This window comes from Zeus faber (assembly GCF_960531495.2).
Source record: "Zeus faber genome assembly, chromosome: 18".
Classification (NCBI taxonomy): Eukaryota; Metazoa; Chordata; class Actinopteri; order Zeiformes; family Zeidae; genus Zeus; species Zeus faber.
This window is the reverse complement of record NC_137210.1, coordinates 22,099,696-22,118,176: the sequence shown is the minus strand read 5'-3', so window position 1 is coordinate 22,118,176 and position 18,481 is coordinate 22,099,696. Positions and strand designations below refer to the sequence as shown.

At 41.5% G+C, this 18,481-nt stretch overlaps 1 protein-coding gene across 1 annotated transcript in view; it reads right to left on the bottom strand.

The window, feature by feature from the left end:
* Nucleotides 1-1,277: 1,277 nt before the first annotated feature.
* Nucleotides 1,278-18,481, bottom strand: part of wdr75 (WD repeat domain 75) — a 17,558-nt gene continuing 354 nt past the window's right edge. Inside the window, exons 2-21 of the mRNA XM_080019017.1 lie at nucleotides 17,959-18,088; nucleotides 17,204-17,269; nucleotides 16,728-16,824; nucleotides 15,732-15,856; nucleotides 15,375-15,445; nucleotides 14,720-14,836; nucleotides 13,306-13,394; nucleotides 13,029-13,187; nucleotides 12,516-12,575; nucleotides 11,361-11,476; nucleotides 10,716-10,891; nucleotides 9,971-10,128; nucleotides 8,184-8,364; nucleotides 6,350-6,441; nucleotides 6,017-6,112; nucleotides 5,041-5,210; nucleotides 3,685-3,744; nucleotides 3,246-3,392; nucleotides 1,998-2,089; nucleotides 1,278-1,606 (exon numbers count right to left, since the gene is read on the bottom strand). Of these exons, the coding sequence (XP_079875143.1) occupies nucleotides 1,390-1,606; nucleotides 1,998-2,089; nucleotides 3,246-3,392; nucleotides 3,685-3,744; nucleotides 5,041-5,210; nucleotides 6,017-6,112; nucleotides 6,350-6,441; nucleotides 8,184-8,364; nucleotides 9,971-10,128; nucleotides 10,716-10,891; nucleotides 11,361-11,476; nucleotides 12,516-12,575; nucleotides 13,029-13,187; nucleotides 13,306-13,394; nucleotides 14,720-14,836; nucleotides 15,375-15,445; nucleotides 15,732-15,856; nucleotides 16,728-16,824; nucleotides 17,204-17,269; nucleotides 17,959-18,088 (2,419 nt within the window). The 3' untranslated portion in view covers nucleotides 1,278-1,389. The remainder of the gene's footprint in view (nucleotides 1,607-1,997; nucleotides 2,090-3,245; nucleotides 3,393-3,684; nucleotides 3,745-5,040; nucleotides 5,211-6,016; nucleotides 6,113-6,349; nucleotides 6,442-8,183; nucleotides 8,365-9,970; nucleotides 10,129-10,715; nucleotides 10,892-11,360; nucleotides 11,477-12,515; nucleotides 12,576-13,028; nucleotides 13,188-13,305; nucleotides 13,395-14,719; nucleotides 14,837-15,374; nucleotides 15,446-15,731; nucleotides 15,857-16,727; nucleotides 16,825-17,203; nucleotides 17,270-17,958; nucleotides 18,089-18,481) is intronic.

Below are 18,481 nucleotides of genomic sequence, written 5' to 3'. Positions count from 1 at the left end.
CTGAGTTAACATGGTGTGTGTGTGAGCTGAGGTGCAGGGTTGGATGTCTTATGCTTTACTTTTACGGTCGCTATCTTAACATACACCTTGCACCGCCATGGGAAAAATCATTGACGTCACATGTTGCATACAGTGCACAATATAAAAGGTATTCATTTTATCTTGGGTTTCCTATGGCCCTTAACATTATAGTGTAGGGAGGGAAAGAGCAAAGTCGAACATAAAACTTTGTAGGGTGACCCTTTTAATACCGTTGCAGGAGATGTGCCATGCAGGATTGGCAAACCCCGTCTTCTGCAACGGCTGGTGTCGAACCCTTAAGGCTGTTCCGAGGATGAAGTCGACCTCGGCACGACACTGAATGACGCTCCTGCCTGATGACGCTGGAAGCTGTAATCTTTGAAAAAAATTACTTGATGTGCGTTGGATTTCTTTCTTTTCTTAAAAAAAAAAATAAAATAAAATAAAAGTGTCCATCGATTCATTTCCCCCCAGGTCAAATAAATTAGTTTTCATTTCATTTTCAATAAAATGTCTCCAACAACAGCTACTGACATTTCAAGTTTGGGGCTACAGTCTTTTGAGGTTGACTCAAGGAAGCAAACATTTTTTGGGCTCCTAGTTTTTGGGATTTAAAAGCCGTGTGATTAATACATGTATATACAGACACTGTTTATGTACGTATGTATTGTATACCCGGAAAAACGCCAATCCTTGAACCGGAAACCAACCTAAGGTAGTTGCATTTTCTACAAACAGTACAGTAATCTTAAATAATTTGGTCTCGTTTACTCTTCCTTATTCCGAGACAGATCTAGATGTGTGTCAGAGTTCAAGGGCTTATACAAGATAATTGTATAGGGGAAAGTCAGCGTGCTTCCAGCACATTTACAGCCTTCCCTCGATATACTAGGGTTGTGCAGTACGCCAGTAACAATTTTAAAAAGGTATTATTTCAGCATTTTGAAAATTTTGACTTATCTGTTTATATCTAGGTAAACTGAATTTAAGTTTTGTTAATAAATATTTTTGAAAAGATAATTAAAGTCTGTGTTTATTTCTCGAGGAAATTTTGGCTATCGGGGATTTACTGTGGCATCGAAAACGAGGTACCAAAGCCGGTATCAGTATCAAAGTCAAAATTTTGGTATCGGAACAACCCGGAACTACTACATACTGGATTGTTTTATTCAATATTTTATTTTGGAAGATGGAGACGTCTATATATTGTATGTGCACCAATATCAAGCTCAAGACAGCGCCACAAAAGACTCAAATCCATTTATTACATTTTAAAGGATAGAAAAGTATGAGTGAGTGTACATCTGTGTGTTTGTACATACATAAATATGCATATGTGTGTGTGTGTGTGTGTGTGTGTGTCTGCCTTTATGCTTGGGAGTCCAGGAAATGTGAGAGCCAGCCGTAGTCGACTGTCTTCACCCTTCTCAGCTCCCTCTGCTCAGCCTTAGTGAGGACTTGGCCCTGGACCTCCAGGGACGACGCCGCGGCCTCCTGCCTCGAGGCACTGGGGTCCATTTCTTCCTCCGAGTCCCCTTCCTCTTTCTCACTCTCCATTTCCTCTTCTGTTGGTTCCGTTTCCCCTCTGAAGCCGTGAGAGAGCATGCGGTTTGGGGGGGAACAAAACATGATGTCGGAGGTTTGGCGTGACTCTGCAAAACCCCCCGCATATCCCGTGAGCTAAACACGAAACCGCATGAGCTATTCTCCGATATTCCAGCGAGATTCAAGTGGTCGTCTTGATTTTTGAACTTTAAGCTGCTTTTTTTTTTTGGACAAGCTCCCGCAAATATTGTGGATCAGTTGAGTTTGCATTAATTATTGCAATCATAAAAATATTTTTTTTCTAGCGGTACAAATTGAACCCCAAATCAATCGAAGTAAATCTGATTATTCAGCTCCCTTGCTGAAACACAATGATAAATTTCTTGTTTTGTAGGTGTATTAAATATTATTATTATAATTTTTTTTTTTACCTTTTATCCGAGACGGAGATGAGTAGAGAATTAACAAACAAGGAGCACAGGACTGAGGTGGGGGGCAGGACATGCGCTGGGGTGTGGAGGAGCTGCCAAGGAGAGAGAGACAGTAGACTCATTACAGATACACATCAATAGATACTGAGGTAACACTGAAGTGACGTCAGCCGATGGGGTTTCAGCGCAAGTTCCGTGTTGCATTTGCTCGGCAACTTTCAACTGATTTCACATCGTCAGTACAGTAAAATCTGTTTCTGAACACATTTGAGGTGAGAAATAAGCAATCAGGTTGCTGAATCTTCACTCATATTAGATCCACAAGACTTCATTTAAAAGCTCGCGCCGACTTTCGTAAGGCACGCATCAGGACACCGCACAGGGATTGTTTCATTCAATGAACGTCAGAAAATACAATTTATGAAAGAAATACATCTATAATAAAAAACATTTTTTATTTTTTTTATTGGTTATATTTTATTACCACTGATTGTACGTGGGCCACTCCGCACCCAGAGTGATGCAACTCAATCGAGGTGACCTGCCCGAGGGACCGTGGACTTAATTCCACTGAAGCGCCCCCTTAAAAAGTCCCTCAGAAATAACTACAAAACGCTCCTAGTTCCTGCAGTGTGGACACAAAATAAAGGGACGTTCCTCATGAAAAGAAAAACCATGAAAAAGTCCCCCCGGTGCGAAAACGCCTTATGATGGAACCTGACCAGCAAACACATCATGGAGTAATAAGGGAGAAGCGTTGCAGGGGATTTTACAAAAGGAAGTATGGCTGAAGGCTGGAGTGTACCTCGGCTGGGATGTCAACAGCCGTTGCATTAAATGAGCCATAACAACGCAGTCCTGCCACTGCCCTCGACTATAGCACGAGTCATAGAACTGGAGTTCATCAGCTGCCTACTCTAGTGGTTAGGATAGGTTAAACACAGCGGAAACATTGTTGGTATATGCAAACGCGCGTGGCCGATAAAGTCTCCCAATTGGCCAGTTGAGGTTCATCGGTTGTTATTTTGATACATTTACATTTAGTCATTTAGCAGACGCTTTTATCCAAAGCGACTTACAATTGTTCAAACACCGACGGACGCAGCCATCAGGAGCAATTAGGGGTTAAGTGTCTTGCTCAAGGACACTACAGCATGCTAGCAGGAGGAGCCTGGGATCACTAGACCACCAGCTCTACCTCCAGAGCTACCATCCCCCTTGATGTTTAGCCAAGCACCCAGAACCCACCTCCTTGATGGTGACCGAGCCGGGCGGCAGCAGAGTTCTCTCGCTGGACACGCCGCTCAGCGCGTTGCCCCCTTCCTGTTGCTGTTTATGGTGTTTCCCAAGCAACACGTGGAACGGCGTCATGGCAACACTCTCATCGATCGTCAGCTTTGGAGAAAACAAAAGGAGCTTGATTAACGGACGGCCAGTGTTGACCAAATAGTTTGCAGCTGGTTTGTCATTTTTTTCCAAAGCCTACAAATAAAAGCACATTTCAGATACTTTTAATGAAGTGCAAACGCCGGGAGGAAGACAGCTCAAATTCCAAAAAACAAAGGCTGATGTCTCGAGTGGAGAAAAATATATATTTTTTGTCAATCATTATGTTCCAGTGTCGCCGTCCCTACGAGTCAGCAGAAGATGCATATTATCCAACCATTCGCTGTGTAAAGGTACAGACCTGTTTACTAGAAGACATAAGCCTGTCCTCTTCTGTCTTGGTGAGGAATGTCAACAGATCCTGGAATAGAGAAACTGCAAGTTAGCAACACGTCAGAGAGAGGTTGTTCGTCGTCCAACATTAATAAACAGCAAGGAGACATTTCACCAAGGGTCCCGATCTCTTTAAACACCAAAATTTCATATCATTCCATAAAAATCGACTCAAGATGTCTACACATTATTTTAGTAATCATGCAGACGGTGCCCATTTGACCTGAACAGGTTGGTTTGGCGGTTGTTAAATATATATATTTCCTGGATCCTGGACTCCGTCGTCTTGTTCACATATTTCATGTTCAATATTCAATAATCAGCAGCTATGGGGCTGTGACCAAGGTGTATAAGTGCCAAAAGACATTCCACTGAGCAGGCGTTTAGCGAGTGGTGTGTCACAACATGTTCACTGAAGAGGTAGATTGAAATAGTCACAATTTTAGTTTAATTATATTTATTTTGGCTGCGCAATCAGACATGTATACATAGACGCCGCTTTGACCCGTTGCTGCGATACGCGATACATTTAATGTGACAAATGCGTCCTCCCATTATTGAAGTGAAGGATTTATATGTACAAGTAAAGCTTTTACACAAAAACATCCAGTTTTTAATAAATTAAGTCCCATAGCAACTGAAAGTAACAGGGAGACATGCGTCTCTGACGCTGTCCCGACAGTGGGGCACAGTTCTTTTGGAACCAGATGGAATGTGACATGTCCCTTCACTCAGTAGTGTTTACAATTTTTGTTTCACACATGTAGGACACAAACGAAAATAAATCCATCTAAAATAAGAAAGAGAGGCACTGGAGCCTGCACACTTCGCTGTCTGGAGGAGAAACAAAAATAAATAAAAACTCAGCTCCAGTTCTCTGAGTTAGGTTTACGGTTTTCATTTTCCATACAAGTAAGAAACCTGGGAAATAAAATAATTCCAAATCTTTCTCCTTGAGATATTATATTTTGCTATATTATAATCACAAGAGCGGCAGGCATGTGCGTGGGGGAGGCCTTGATGCCCCATGGTGTCCTTTTTAAACAGGCGTTTTTTTATTTAAGCGTGAATGGCCGTCGAGGTAGCGGCGATCCGGCAATGTGCAATCCAAACGCCGATGATATCGTTATGAAGTTATGAAGCTATAGAATGATAACAAATAAAAGCAAAAAAGTTGTCCTTTGCTCCTTTAAGTTCTACAGCGCTCAAGGCCCGAAAGTATTGAGAAAAACCAAACAAAACAACCATTTATAAAAAACAAAATAATAATAATAATAAAAAATAACATTTCAACTACAGATAATGTGGCTTATGGGATAGTCACCATGCGTGAAGTGAGGAAGTAGAGCTGGGAGTGATTGAGCCACTGGGTCTTTTCCTCACAGCTCTCCAGCATCTCCTCACGGGGGACAAAGATGGCGCGCATCAGCTTCCCCCAACACACGTCCTTCTGGGAAAACAGCGGCCGGGGCTCGTTGGGTTTGAACACAAATACTACAGAGAGGAGAAGACGTAAAAAAGAAGAGAAATACAGTGACTTGATATTTGAACAAAGACAACAACCCTAAATACACCACAACTCTAAATAAACAAGCCAACAGCGAGTTCATCCGAAAGCGCCACTTGGGTGTGTTTTTTCCCGTGAGAATGGGCGTATTTCCGGGTCGGCGCTTCACTTCTCGCTGTCTCTTGTCTCAACCAGATACTAACTTGGAGAACTTTCTTAGCTATTGATTGTTGGGCAAGAGCACACACAACTTTTGTTTGGCACTGCGGACCTTATAATCCGATGTGGATCAAACTGGCACCACAGTATGTGTGGATTGCCCTGAATACAATTCTTATTGATTTGTGTCCATGGGTTTCCATGGTTTCTTAGCACCAGGCACATTCAGCGGGAGAATGGCTAGAAGAATAATAAAAATCTGAAAAAAAAAACAAAAAACCCCAATAGGGTTTCCACCCTTTGGGCTGGTCCCCTAGTAATATTATGTGGAATAATAGTAAAAAAGGGCAGCGCTGCTAGCAGGCTTCTGGCTGCGTCTGTAGTCAGCGCAGCAGAACTCTTAATAGCTCACCACCGCCATAGACACAGCAGAGGGAATACCGCCACAGTTAACACTGAACCATGTCTGCCTTAATGGAGAGTGTAGCGAGCTAAAGCCAAGTCATGTTTTCCAGAATCCTGTCTGGGATTTCAGGAAACAAGGGTTTGTTCTTTTGAGACCTCAAAACCACAAATCTGTGCAGGTGTGTGCTCTTGGGGGAACTTATGTGTTTCCAGTGCGTCTGAGACTCACGGTCAGCGCTCTTTGCAGCGCCGCTGAAGGCAGCCACATTCTCCGACAGCGGGTCGGCCAAGAGTAGGTTCACGTCCAGAGAGGTGCTCCATTCCACTAGAAGGACAGAAAAAACACGGAGAAAAGCCCAGTTGGGAAGAGATGGAGGAAGAAAGAAAATAGGAGATGAACTCAGTGATGGATAGGTCTCTAGGTCCAACAATAACAATGCATTGTTGCATGTACACACACACACACACACACACACACACACACACACACACACACACACACACACACACACACACACACACACACACACACACACACACACACACACACACACACACTTACAGGAACAGGTAAGGAGGTTCCAGCAGCAGAGGTTTTGGGAGGTGGTGCCCAGCAGATACTTCGAGCAGCTTAGCCGCCCAAAACAAAGGTTCCTGGTAGAAAATGAAAAGTCAATTTTAATCTTCTCTCCAGAATTAATTTGACAATTAAGAACCCACCCCCACCCCGCACTAACTACCTCCTGACACTACACATATTTCACAGGATTAGAGACATCTTTTGGCTGTCTTCCGCTTTGGTAGGCCTCACACAGACACAATGTGAGCTAGCTGGTACAGTCAGAGGTCTGCGCATATGGTCTACGGAGAACCATAGGAAACCGTTACACAAGGTGCGCTGGGCAGCTGTCAAAACAACTGGCTATTAAGTTTCTCAAGCATTTGGCTCATTCTGCCTCACCAGGTTTCCGTTTTGCACGACCAGCAGAATTCCTTCAACTTCCAACACAGAAAAGGTCTGTGCAACCAAAGTAGTTTTATTAACTCTATGGTTGGGCTTTGCAAGCAAGTTACAGAGGCTGCAGCTGGCAGAGCTGTGATTGTACACCAGTTTGTCCACTTTGGATTCATTCGAAAGGGGCGCAAACAACCACTTCTTTACCAACTGAAAAGTTGTCTGATTACCAAATGGTTTCTTAGTGCTCAATGATTTCAATCTGTTGTGTTCATATGTTGTGCTTTATGCTCTCTGGGCAATTGTCTGCACAGGGTAGAGCTCCTCCACACACACACACACACACACACACACACACACACACACACACACACACACACACACACACACACACACACACACACACACACACACACACACACACACACACACACACACACACACACACACAGTGAACTTCCCTGACAGCTACATCCCCGATACAATGTCAGATGAACTAAGAAATAATTTAGCCTCACACATAAGACCTTTGAACACTCATAAAACATGAAGATTCCCTCAATTTTGAGCAAGCCCTTTTATGCGCCGGATGATGAATGTCAATTGTTACTTATCTAGAAACGCGTGCCTTTTCATGCTGATTTTACATGTAGATGTTCTGTCGACAACATAGAACACTTTCCGACTGAAGGGTTGTGGGCAAATAAACTGTCAAAAACACCCAAGAATAGAAGAGAATACTGTATATCTGTGTGCGTAGGACACACTGGATGATTTCAATTAGTAGCCCAACAGATTTACAAATGTTCTGAAACAGACTTTTTACTCAATGTGAGAGATGTATGACTTAAAAGTGCTGTTTATTGGTAGGACCCTGTATGTATCGATACTTATCATCCACTGTGAGCGAGAAAAGAAAGTGGAAAGATTTTTAACAGCAATCAAAAATCCAAGGTTCTCCATTACCAGGAAGAGAAAATGAATAAATGAAAACATATTAGAATTAAGAACAAAAATAAAACCCAAGTTTCCCTTTCTGGATATGAAATTTAAAAAACAATTTCCAGATATTCCACTTCCCGTGGGAACCCCGTGCTCCGTGGGTTCATTAAAAGAACGTGAAACAGAAACTAGCACTTTTCTGTCCTTATTGACCCTGGGGCCCCAACAAGAAAGAAGGGGACAACTGTAAAAGACTTGAGGGGCTCCATTAAAAGTCTCTCCTCACATTGTACAGGCATGCACGTTTCTCTTTATTTATCCCCCTTCTGCTGTAAGGAGGAACCACTCGGTTTTCTGCCAGTGGGTTCAAAGGTCATTTACTGCCCATACATACCGCCCCTCCTATGTATGGGCTATGTGCACATTTCTGACAGACGAGAATTTCTTTGCCTGACGGGTGCATTCCACACTCCAGTGCTCCCACAAGGTTTGTTCTTACCTGATGGCTCCTGGTGGTTGAGACAGAGTTGTCAGGAGCTCCCATGAGGCAGGACTCCACATGGTCACCACCTCTTGAAAGCTGACGGCCAATAGGGAGCCATCAGCTGAGAAGCAGCAGCACTTGGGCACCAGGCCGTGATAGGCACCCACAAAATCACACGACCAGGATGGCCCTTCATCTAACCAGCCGGAGCAAGGGAAAAGAGAGACAGTAAGCGATTAAGATTAGTGGGGAGAGTGCTTTCTGGTTTGGCTCAGGCACCATGGAAACTCCTTGTTTTCGGTGTAGCTTAATGGGTACAGGCCGGCACCAGGCTGGCAGGGATAGGCCAGGACACACACACACACACACACACACACACACACACACACACACACACACACACACACACACACACACACACACACACACACACACACACACACACACACACACACACACACACACACACACACACACACACACTTCAAGGAAATCGTCAAAAAGCATTGCATGATACATTAGAGATTAATATGAGGCCCAACGATGGTCAGGGTATGAATTTGTAAACCTCACAATAAAAGAAAACCTACTACAGTGGTACCTCGACTTACGACTGTAATTCGTTTTATAAGAACGGTCGTATGTCGAAGCAATTTTTCCCATATACACCACGCTCATATTTTTCTATGATTTCCTTCTTAGTTTCAATGGGAATAATTGCCTTTTTCTTTTCCCCCCATCATCCTTCTTCTTAGGTAGCATCATGAAGGGTGAAAATAAACAAAATACACAGCACAAACAGTTAATATGAAAAAAATAGCAATAAGCCACGAACTACGTGCACACACGATGTAGGTCGCCTGCTGAATGACTGCTGACTGGCCGCCGACGCGCCATTGGCAAATTTCCACGCTCGTATCTTGGAGCAGTCGCAAGTCGATACAAATTTTCTTGACTATTGCTACTCGTATCTTGGAATAATCCTAAGTAGATGCAGTCGTAGGTCGAGGTACCACTGTAATTCAAAATCTGGTGCGCAAATTAGGAATGTAACAGTATGAAATTTCACAGGACAGTACCTACGAAAATACCGCGGTAAAGGCAGGATTTCACGGTAAAAAACATTTCCCCCTTAATTTTCTGTATATTCACTGAATAAATGTATTGTTTGATGTTCAAAAAGAAATAGACATGGTAAAGCCTCTGACGTGGCGCAGCCCAGGAAGGCGCTTGTCGGGTCTCAAATACACAGGAGATGCAAAATAAGCGACATACACACTGTATCAAAATCCGACTTATTCCCAAAATTGAAGATGTAAACTGTAATTCTCCTTACATAGTAGGCATTTTCGCACCGCAGGAACCTTTTCATCGTTTAAACAACTATTTTTGTGTCCACACTGCAGGAACTAGGAACGATCTTAGCTTAGAACTCAATTTTTAACTTTTTTTTTAGCTCCTACTCCGGGGCAGGGACTAACCAGCACAAGAGGAACCTTCAGTGACGTAAGGGCACAGTAAAAGGTGTACAGAAAAAGGGAAGCACTAAACAAGTACATTTAACCCTAATTCCCAAAACAAAATATGACTTTCAGAATGACTTGCAAAAATATCACAGTTAGAAATGGACAAAAACACATGTGACAGGACAGAAGTTCCAAAAGTGAATTGAACTGCTTGGCACAACATTGTAAGTTAGCGCCGGAAACGGCTGCCGGACCCAAACTCCTCAGCCAAACCTCATCACTCGGTGGGAGTTAGAGAGGCGAGACCGGCGGCCGGGACTGAGCTAGACCGCTTACCATTTGTGGGTTCCGCCTCCATCAGCTGCCAGGCTTTGAAGTGTCCGTCTTGGCTGGCAGTGACCAGCATGGTGGCCTGGCCACTGGTAGACGGGCTGAAGCACATGTCCATAATCCTGTCGTCGTGTGGGGCCGTAACGGTCGTGTTGAGCACAAAACTGAAAGGGAGTGCAGGGGTCAGAGAGAAACAGAAACTCACGTGAATTTTAGTTTTTTTTTTTTTTTTTTTTTTAAACTGTCAATGGCGTCATATCCCCTTTACCCCCTCTACTTGCTGTAAGTTCCGGGGCAACACGAGGAACACTGGATGATACAGAGTGGAGGGGAATTGATGAAGCAGCTAACAACTGCATTGTACTATTGTTTGTATTGCTGTATTACTCTACCAACTATTGTTTGATGGAGTACGCTGTCCCTGTAAAGCACAAACGTACAGGTGAATACAACTCCCATGATCCCACGCTACTTCACAACGTCGTCAAACTCTGTCTTTTGTTATTGTTTTGATTGAGACCTCTAGCAGCAGAAATGACAAATTGTACCTTAAAATCCCATGCTCTCATTTCCTCCCAGGCTGCCATATTATTTCACCTAAGGTGAAACCCATCTTCATGAGCCAACATTTATGAGAAACAGGAGTTAGAGGAACCCCTAGCACCCCACAGTTCAAATCCCCTGTTTGTCCTCTGCATTTGACCCATTCAAACGTATTGATTTATTATTGAGGGGAGCCGCAGCAAGGTACCTCTGGGTTTCCTGATCGTAGGCCCACAGTTTCAAATTCATCTCCAACTCTGCATCCTTCAGTTGTCGCTCCTCGACTGTAGCTAGCCAGTCACCACGGCTGTCGAAAGCTGCCTTCACCAAGGTAAACTGCTCCAGGCCGACCTCGTGAATGAACTCCTGCTGCACGATGTCCAGCTACACAAAGAAATGGCTAGGATTAGCATTTGTTTCCCTTTCAAAAAGCGTTTTTTTTCCCATTTTTTCCGTTTAGTCATGAAAGGGCTGTGTTGCATCTGAAATCTAAAGTCTAACTTGGCCAGAGCTCTCTAGGGAAAGAATTAAAAATAAAGTTGAGTTGACAGTTTTGGTCCCACACCAGTGCTACTCGTGAGTGCTACTGTAGGTACACTAGATGATTTTAGTGTACCAAAAAAAAAAAAAAGGGCCACATGGCAAGAATTCAGATATATGTTTGTGCTTGAAAGAGGTGCTTTAAGTGCCTATGGGTTGTAAAATGATGCAACCTCGCTTCAAGACTTGAACATGACATCAGTCAAAGCTTGGAAGAATAACCCACCAGCTCACACAGGTTGGTTTAACAAGCAGCGAAACCAGATGCAATGATAATGAATCCACGGATTGGTTGATAACGGCGTAAGCTTACATTGTACAACTGTTTATCTCTTTGGAGGGAGTAGAACTGCAAGTGGCCCGGTTTCCCATTTAACACCAGGGCTTTGGTACGGGGGTCGAGCATTAGCTCCGTCTTCAGAGACTCTCCTGAAAAACGCCACAAGAAAAAGAGAGTCAGGCTGTGCAATACAGAATCAATTATCACGGATGTTTTATGCACACACACAGTTTGAGGATACAGTATGTTTTCAAAGGCCCTGGTTTGTGAAATGCCTTCAAGCCATGGCCATCATATTCAATCTGAGCCACTAACTTCGACAACTCAGTCTGAGCGGTAATAATGGTAATGGAGAAATAGATTTATTTTATTTTTATTTATTTCGGCTATATAACCCATTTCTATTTTCCAATTAGATTAAGATATTTGTCTAAGAAGCAGTTTCACAATTATCAGAAGAGGCATCTCTCCTCTCTCTCCCTGTGGCCGGAGATATGCACGAGGGCTCCCTCTGCCTGGCTCTCACACACGCACAAGGAGACCCTGCTCCGAGTGACAGGATGAGAATTATACGGCGCGCGTAGGTTTCAGCCAGACCGCACCCTCTCCGTGCGTATAGGCGGAGAAATGAAAGTGCTAATTCTGTGCTAATGAGAGTGCTAATTCTGCTCTAAATTTGTTTTAGGTTCTCTTAAAAAATAATTATAAAAAAAGATAAGAGTACTGTTCAAAGAATCGGAAAGAGTACTAGTACGGTTAAAATCTTAACGACCCCCATCCCTGTGAGTCGCACCCCCGCTCCCGCACCACATTTTAGTTGTTTTATCTGGAGGAATGGTGCACGGCTCTCCGCCATCAGGGCGGACGGAGAGCCATGTTCAAGATGCCGACGATTCACGCATAAAAATATATTTATGATTCCCCTTATTTATAATTTCTCATATAAATGTTATCCATGTGCGTTCTTGTAAGCTTCTATCTGTTTTATCCTCTTATTGTAATGCACACTGACTGACAACAAAAAGATAAAAATAAAAAAAAGTGACCGCTCGACTTGAAGAACCTCAGTCGACAGACGGGTATCCGACTGATGATTCGACTCGTCGACATTCAGGGGGCAGCACTAGCGTGTCCACAGACCGTCAAGGTCTCATCATGGGTATCGGATAACTCTGAGTCTATGCTCACCTTGGACAAGACCCTGGATGATAGCAGACACCTTAACACAGTTCTGGATGATGGTTATCTCTGGGGGAAAAAAAGAAGGGAAATGCCAGGTTATAAGATTTCAACTAAGAACTCAAAGAACCCAAAGAAAAATGTACAATTGCAAGCATACTCAAGACATAGCTAGAGAGAAGCCATAATGTGTTATATAATGAGACATCTCTGATTGAGCCAAATAGAGGCTCATTTGATGGAGATCTGTATACAGTATAATTCGTTTGAATTTAAACCTTATTTAAGGCTGTAAAAGGTGAAATGAAAAACAACTTTTTTGCCCCCACACTCAAAAGGATAAGATGGACAAGTGCGACATGTCTTAAGTTTTTCCATTCAAAACAAGCAATATGGCTTAGAATTTTTGTGGAGTGATCATTCCAGCCCCTCCTCATCTTGGAAGCTCTGAGATCAACCGTAGAGTTTTTTCAGAAACGATTTGAGAATCTTTTTTTTCCGATTCGGATTCCGGCTCCTTACTGTTGTCAGCGTGGGAGGTGCAGAACAGAGCTCCGTCCGGCGACACAGTGATGTGTGTGATGGTGGACCCGAGGCGGGGAAGGAAGTCCCTTTCGTGTTCCTGTCCGTAGCGCCACTGGACCAGGACAGATTCTGTGCCTCCACTTAGCAGATTGGTTCCTGGTGAAAATACAGTACAGGTACATATACAAGTCTCATCATTTAATCAACGTTAACAGATGAAAAAAATAATAATTTAAAAAAATAGAGTCACTAGAATTTTGCTTCTGCGACTTACCTTCTGGGGTAAAGCAAAGAGCCTTGACAGCACCATGGTGCCAGTGTTGCGTTGAGTATGTGTACTCCTTCTTGTGATTGAAGTTTCTCCTGAAAATAAAGTACAAACGTTATATCAGCCTGCATGGACATAAAATGCCTTAAATCTCTGGAAGGATTTTTGAATTATTTGAATTAATCAGTAGAAATGCTTGTGATGACACATTTGTTAGCTAACCCCCGGGGCCGCACTGTCAGCAACACGAAAGCGTCGCGTTACTAGACGATTTCGGCGACTTCATCCGAGTGCGTCTCCACTCCATCATGTAAGCAGTGTTCCAGAATTTAATCTTACAATTGTGAAATTGCTCAACTTTCATCGGGTAAGTGAAATAAGTGAATCTTTGCTTTTGTTTTAAACCTTTTACTTTTAATTTTTTTTTTTGCTTTTGGAGTCTGTTTATGAACATAGTTGGATTATTTTGTGAGTTTAGCATTTATATTTCATACAGCAGCTTCTGGCTTGAATACAACTCATTTTATCGCTGAAATAAATAAATACAACGCATTTTATCACTGGGATAAGTAATAATCTTTAAATACATTGCGCCTATTAACAGGAGGAAGGCGGTGCCAGTTCTTTTCAGTGGGTCCGAGGGAGAAGGCGGGGACGGCAGCGGTGGGTTGATCCCATTAACCAGAGGAGGATCCTAGGAGATTTTGAAAATCTATATGTGTATTTATGGAGCAGTTTCTGTAATGAAGTGTTTTGTGATTATTTTTTATTATAAGTTATTTGTGGTCAGATTATTAAATAAAGAAAAACATGCAATGGATATATTCTTGTACATTTGACAAAACATATTAATAGCTTATCTTATTAATAAATTGACAGATTTCTCTACTACACAAATCTGCTTGAGAAGTTAGACCATCCCGCTTCCATGTTGCTGGCAGGTACAGTATACCACGCTAATAAAGTTTAAAATATAAAGTCTATTCCGGGGCCTGATATTTGTTTTCCTGCTGGAATTACAATATTTTATTTACATTAGTGAGGTTTAATTTGTTGTGGGGGAAAATGTACGGACCGCACATGTGCGAGATAGACGTGTGGTGTTTGATGCATACCAAGCTTGGTAAACTCAATATTTTCACTAAATTCATATTTTGAATGGAGCTCTATGGGAATCCACACTACACGAAAAATAGAGCCGAATCCTTCAAAACAAAAAAACTAAAAAAAAAAAAAAAAAAAAGTGAGGGGTTTAGGAGCCTCACATCATGCCGCTTTCACGATGCTGGCGGTTCTGTTTGGGACGACCTTCCACAATAATTTGTCATACAATAGGATACTGTCAGCCAAGATAATTATACTATAAAAAATATTGTTTGTCAGAGTTAGTTCTGGAGTAGTTCTTCAAGTTCCAAATCACCAAAACCGAATCTTGCCATCCGCATGCCCAGTAGCGATGCAGTCTTCTTTAGGGTGGCAGGAGAGGCATGTCAATAAGTTGTTGGCCCCATTTATTTCATGTTGACTCAGGAAAAACCTATTTACACAAAATGCAAGAAAAACAGAAATAGTCTCATAAGTTGTGCTGACATCAGAGAAGGAGAATCCTGACATTCAACAGAGCAAATCTAAGGATTTGTGATGATACGACTGATTTTTCAGATTACAATTTGTCAACATAAAAAAAGCCTGCTGCAACTCAATATAGTACAATGTAATGGAGTAGCCTCAGATCAATGAGATCTGTAACACTGATTAGCACGGATTAACATTTCAGCGTCACAATACTCGTTTTTGTGCATTTTTTATCGTGCGCTAGAATGTCATCCACACACATGCAGCTGAATTGAGTCTGAATTATTTCCCATATAAACAATTGGGTCTAGAACTGTGCTTTTAAATAAATAAGCATTAATTACAAATGCGCATTGAAGTCATTAGTGTGATTCCTTAGAGGGTTCTTTTCATTGGAGGATATGACACGAGAATAGGAAAAGACGATATTTTAAACCAACATTTAAGACCCCTAAAAACAAAACATAGTTGGCATTTCAACTGATGAAACAGTTACTTACGTATATGACTGCTGCTTTCTAAAAAAGTAAACTTCCAGCTTGTAGTTATTAGCAGATGCAATGTATTCGCCCTGTGGGGAGGACATTTTCTTCATCATTCCAATATTTTGGTATGATCACATTTAATGCATTGGACATCGGCTAGAAACACAGCCCAGAGAAACATTTTATTTCCAACATCGTGTTTATACTGTATATCAAGAGCTAATTTTGATCACCTTGAAATATCACAGATTTCACCAATCAAAACAGAAGGTCTTTCAAAAGAAGTACCACAGCGTGACATTTTTTCCACACACACAAGGAGAGGTTTTACTCTTAAAATCATAATTGTGCCACAAGAACTTCCATACGTACCCCACGGCCAAAGGCGATGGCTTTTGGATCCGGAAAGACTTCCGTGAGCAAACTGGAAAACTCTCTGGCATCCACCAGCTGCTCTCCGCTGTGTGGCAGATGCAAAGCAACCAGCTGATGGAGAACTGTGGGGAGAGGGACAGCATGCAATAACAGCTGGTTATGTCCCAAGCGACCCTTTACCTAGTTCACACATCTGCAGGGTTAATTGGAGTATTTATAGTGAGTTTTGTCTTGGGTGTCTTGGGTTTAACTGAACTGAGGTTCAAACAATTGCATTTAATCCGTCGAATATTTATCAATTCAATAGTTATTAGTTACAATTAATAGCACAATAACAATGAATTACAATCACAATTAATAGTTATTGAGGTCATTTCAAAATCTGTTTTGAGATAATGTGAAGAAAAAAAATTGCATGTGCATTTTACAATTCCAAATTGTGAACACAAGTCTGTGCCTAATATTTTAAAATGACAAGCGCCGCTGCTGTGTAAAAATACAGCATCACCCCCCCCCCCAAAAAAACCCACAAGATGTCTGTTTAAGCTCAGACAAATGATGAGAAATTCCTACATAACCTTATATTACTCTTTTGCTATATATAAGGAAAAAATCTGTGTTGAATTATGGGCTCATACATTAAAGTATTATCTTGTCTTATCTAAAGGACTTTGTCATGTGTGTATTCCGCCACTAGGGGCTGAGGTAGTCTTAACATAAAACTGTCCTGAGAAGGGATAGTCTTTCTTTAATGGACATCTTCAGGAAGTCAAAGCATGTTTCTTGGGCTAATCCAAGTTGGATTGCCTGACTAATGTTACAGCAGTTATATCACAGAGACATTCCATTTAACTCCCAGATCAGAACATAGAATTCAATCTGTAGTTTTTAAACCTGCCATCTATCTATAAGCCACAATGAAATTGTGACTGCTGCAATAACCATATAATTAAAGGTAATTTAAAGCAATCACTATGTATGAGAGAAACTCACCAGATATGTTAGTACTCATAGGGATCACAAGAAAAAGCACACCCACGTGCTTTGCAGAAGCGTGGATTGACAAGATAGGGTGTCCAACATCAAAAGTCTGGAAAAGATGACAAACTTTTTCTTAGAATACAGTTAACTACAGAATTAAATCATAATGGATTAAATGTGACATAACCACACAGTTAGGGAAATCTATTTTACAAGTCAACAGAGCACAATAGTACAATTTTAGAGTAAATATCTCATATGCTATGTAAAATAAATTGAAGTTTAATGGAAATAATGCAATTATCACAACAAACACAGGAGATTTTACAAGATATCCCATATCATGGAATCAAATGGTTTATCAAAACATTGACCAAAGTGTTATCCTTAATTTTGATTAAAGAATGTATCAAATGACATTGTAATTGCCTCACAATCAGTTGCCATTCAAAGACAATAAGCCCAAATTTACAAGTGACATGCAGTACCTTGATAAGAATGCCGTCGGTGAAGTCCCACAGTCTGATAGTGCCATCTTCTGAGCAAGAGTAGACCTGCAATAAAGTAACGATGCTGAAAATTTAATCACAACTGTGTACAGATTCCGAATTAATTCTTCCCGGTTGAATTTAGACAGTTGAACGTGATGAATGCTTGTAGTGGCTTCTGTAATTGATTGGTCTTCCTTCAATGTTGTTACATTCTAATGTTGACATTATATATTAATAAAGTATTGCAGGTAAGTACTATATATTTCATAAATGGCAGAGATACGTATTAGGTAGAAACAGGATAAGTTAGAACTAGATGGTTCTATAAACGGTTCCTTTGAGTCAAACTGTTTTCCACAGAACTTTGAACAGGTAAGTACGACTTTCTTGCATTTCTCTCTAGTCTACAGGTAGATGAAAGATGGATTAATCTAGAATAGGCAATCGCCGCAAGTGAAAAGTGCCTTTGAAGTATTGGGTTCAGCAGTAGTCTTAGGGTTTTATAACATCAGAAACGTTGACTCTTATGCAGAGGAACTTGATTAACTTTGACAAATAAACATATGAATAAATAAAATAGACAAATTGCTTATGATGACAGACCTTTCATTCACATTTAAGACTATTTCATGACTTGCAAGGCCTACTATTTGTAAAAACTTAATTTATGCATTTGAAGACTTTTAGGGACCTGCAGACACCCTGCTGGTTGGGTTTGGGTGCATCACGGTAACACCGTAAGGTAAAAGCACCTGAAGGTGGTTGGAGGGATTGAGGACGACGCCCGTCACCAGGTCTGTGTGTCCCTGCAGGTGATGGATGCATTCTTCTGTCGATGTGCTGAACACCTTGAGATTCTCACCGGCGGCACATATCAGGAGCCTAAATGGAGTGCACGAGAAGACAGTTAGTGCAAAATGGTGATTGTGTCCCACCAGGGCGCGTACGTGATATTTCCAAATTTTAAGAGCTAAAGAAAAGGTGAAAAATGTAGCATTGTGTGTATGTATATAGATAGATAGATAGATAGATAGTAATAACATTTTTATCAGTTGGACTTTGTTATAATAACATTACAACATGTTATCCATGCCTGTATTCGATACATATTTACTCATTCTGCATACCAAATTATCCTGTGTGCATATTTATTCATCTTACATCGCATATCATATCCACTTCTTTTTTGTATTGATCATGTTAAAAAACAGTTAGCATATCATGTATATTTGGGGCTTTTAAGCTTTTTGTATCAATTGTCTGTACCACAACGCA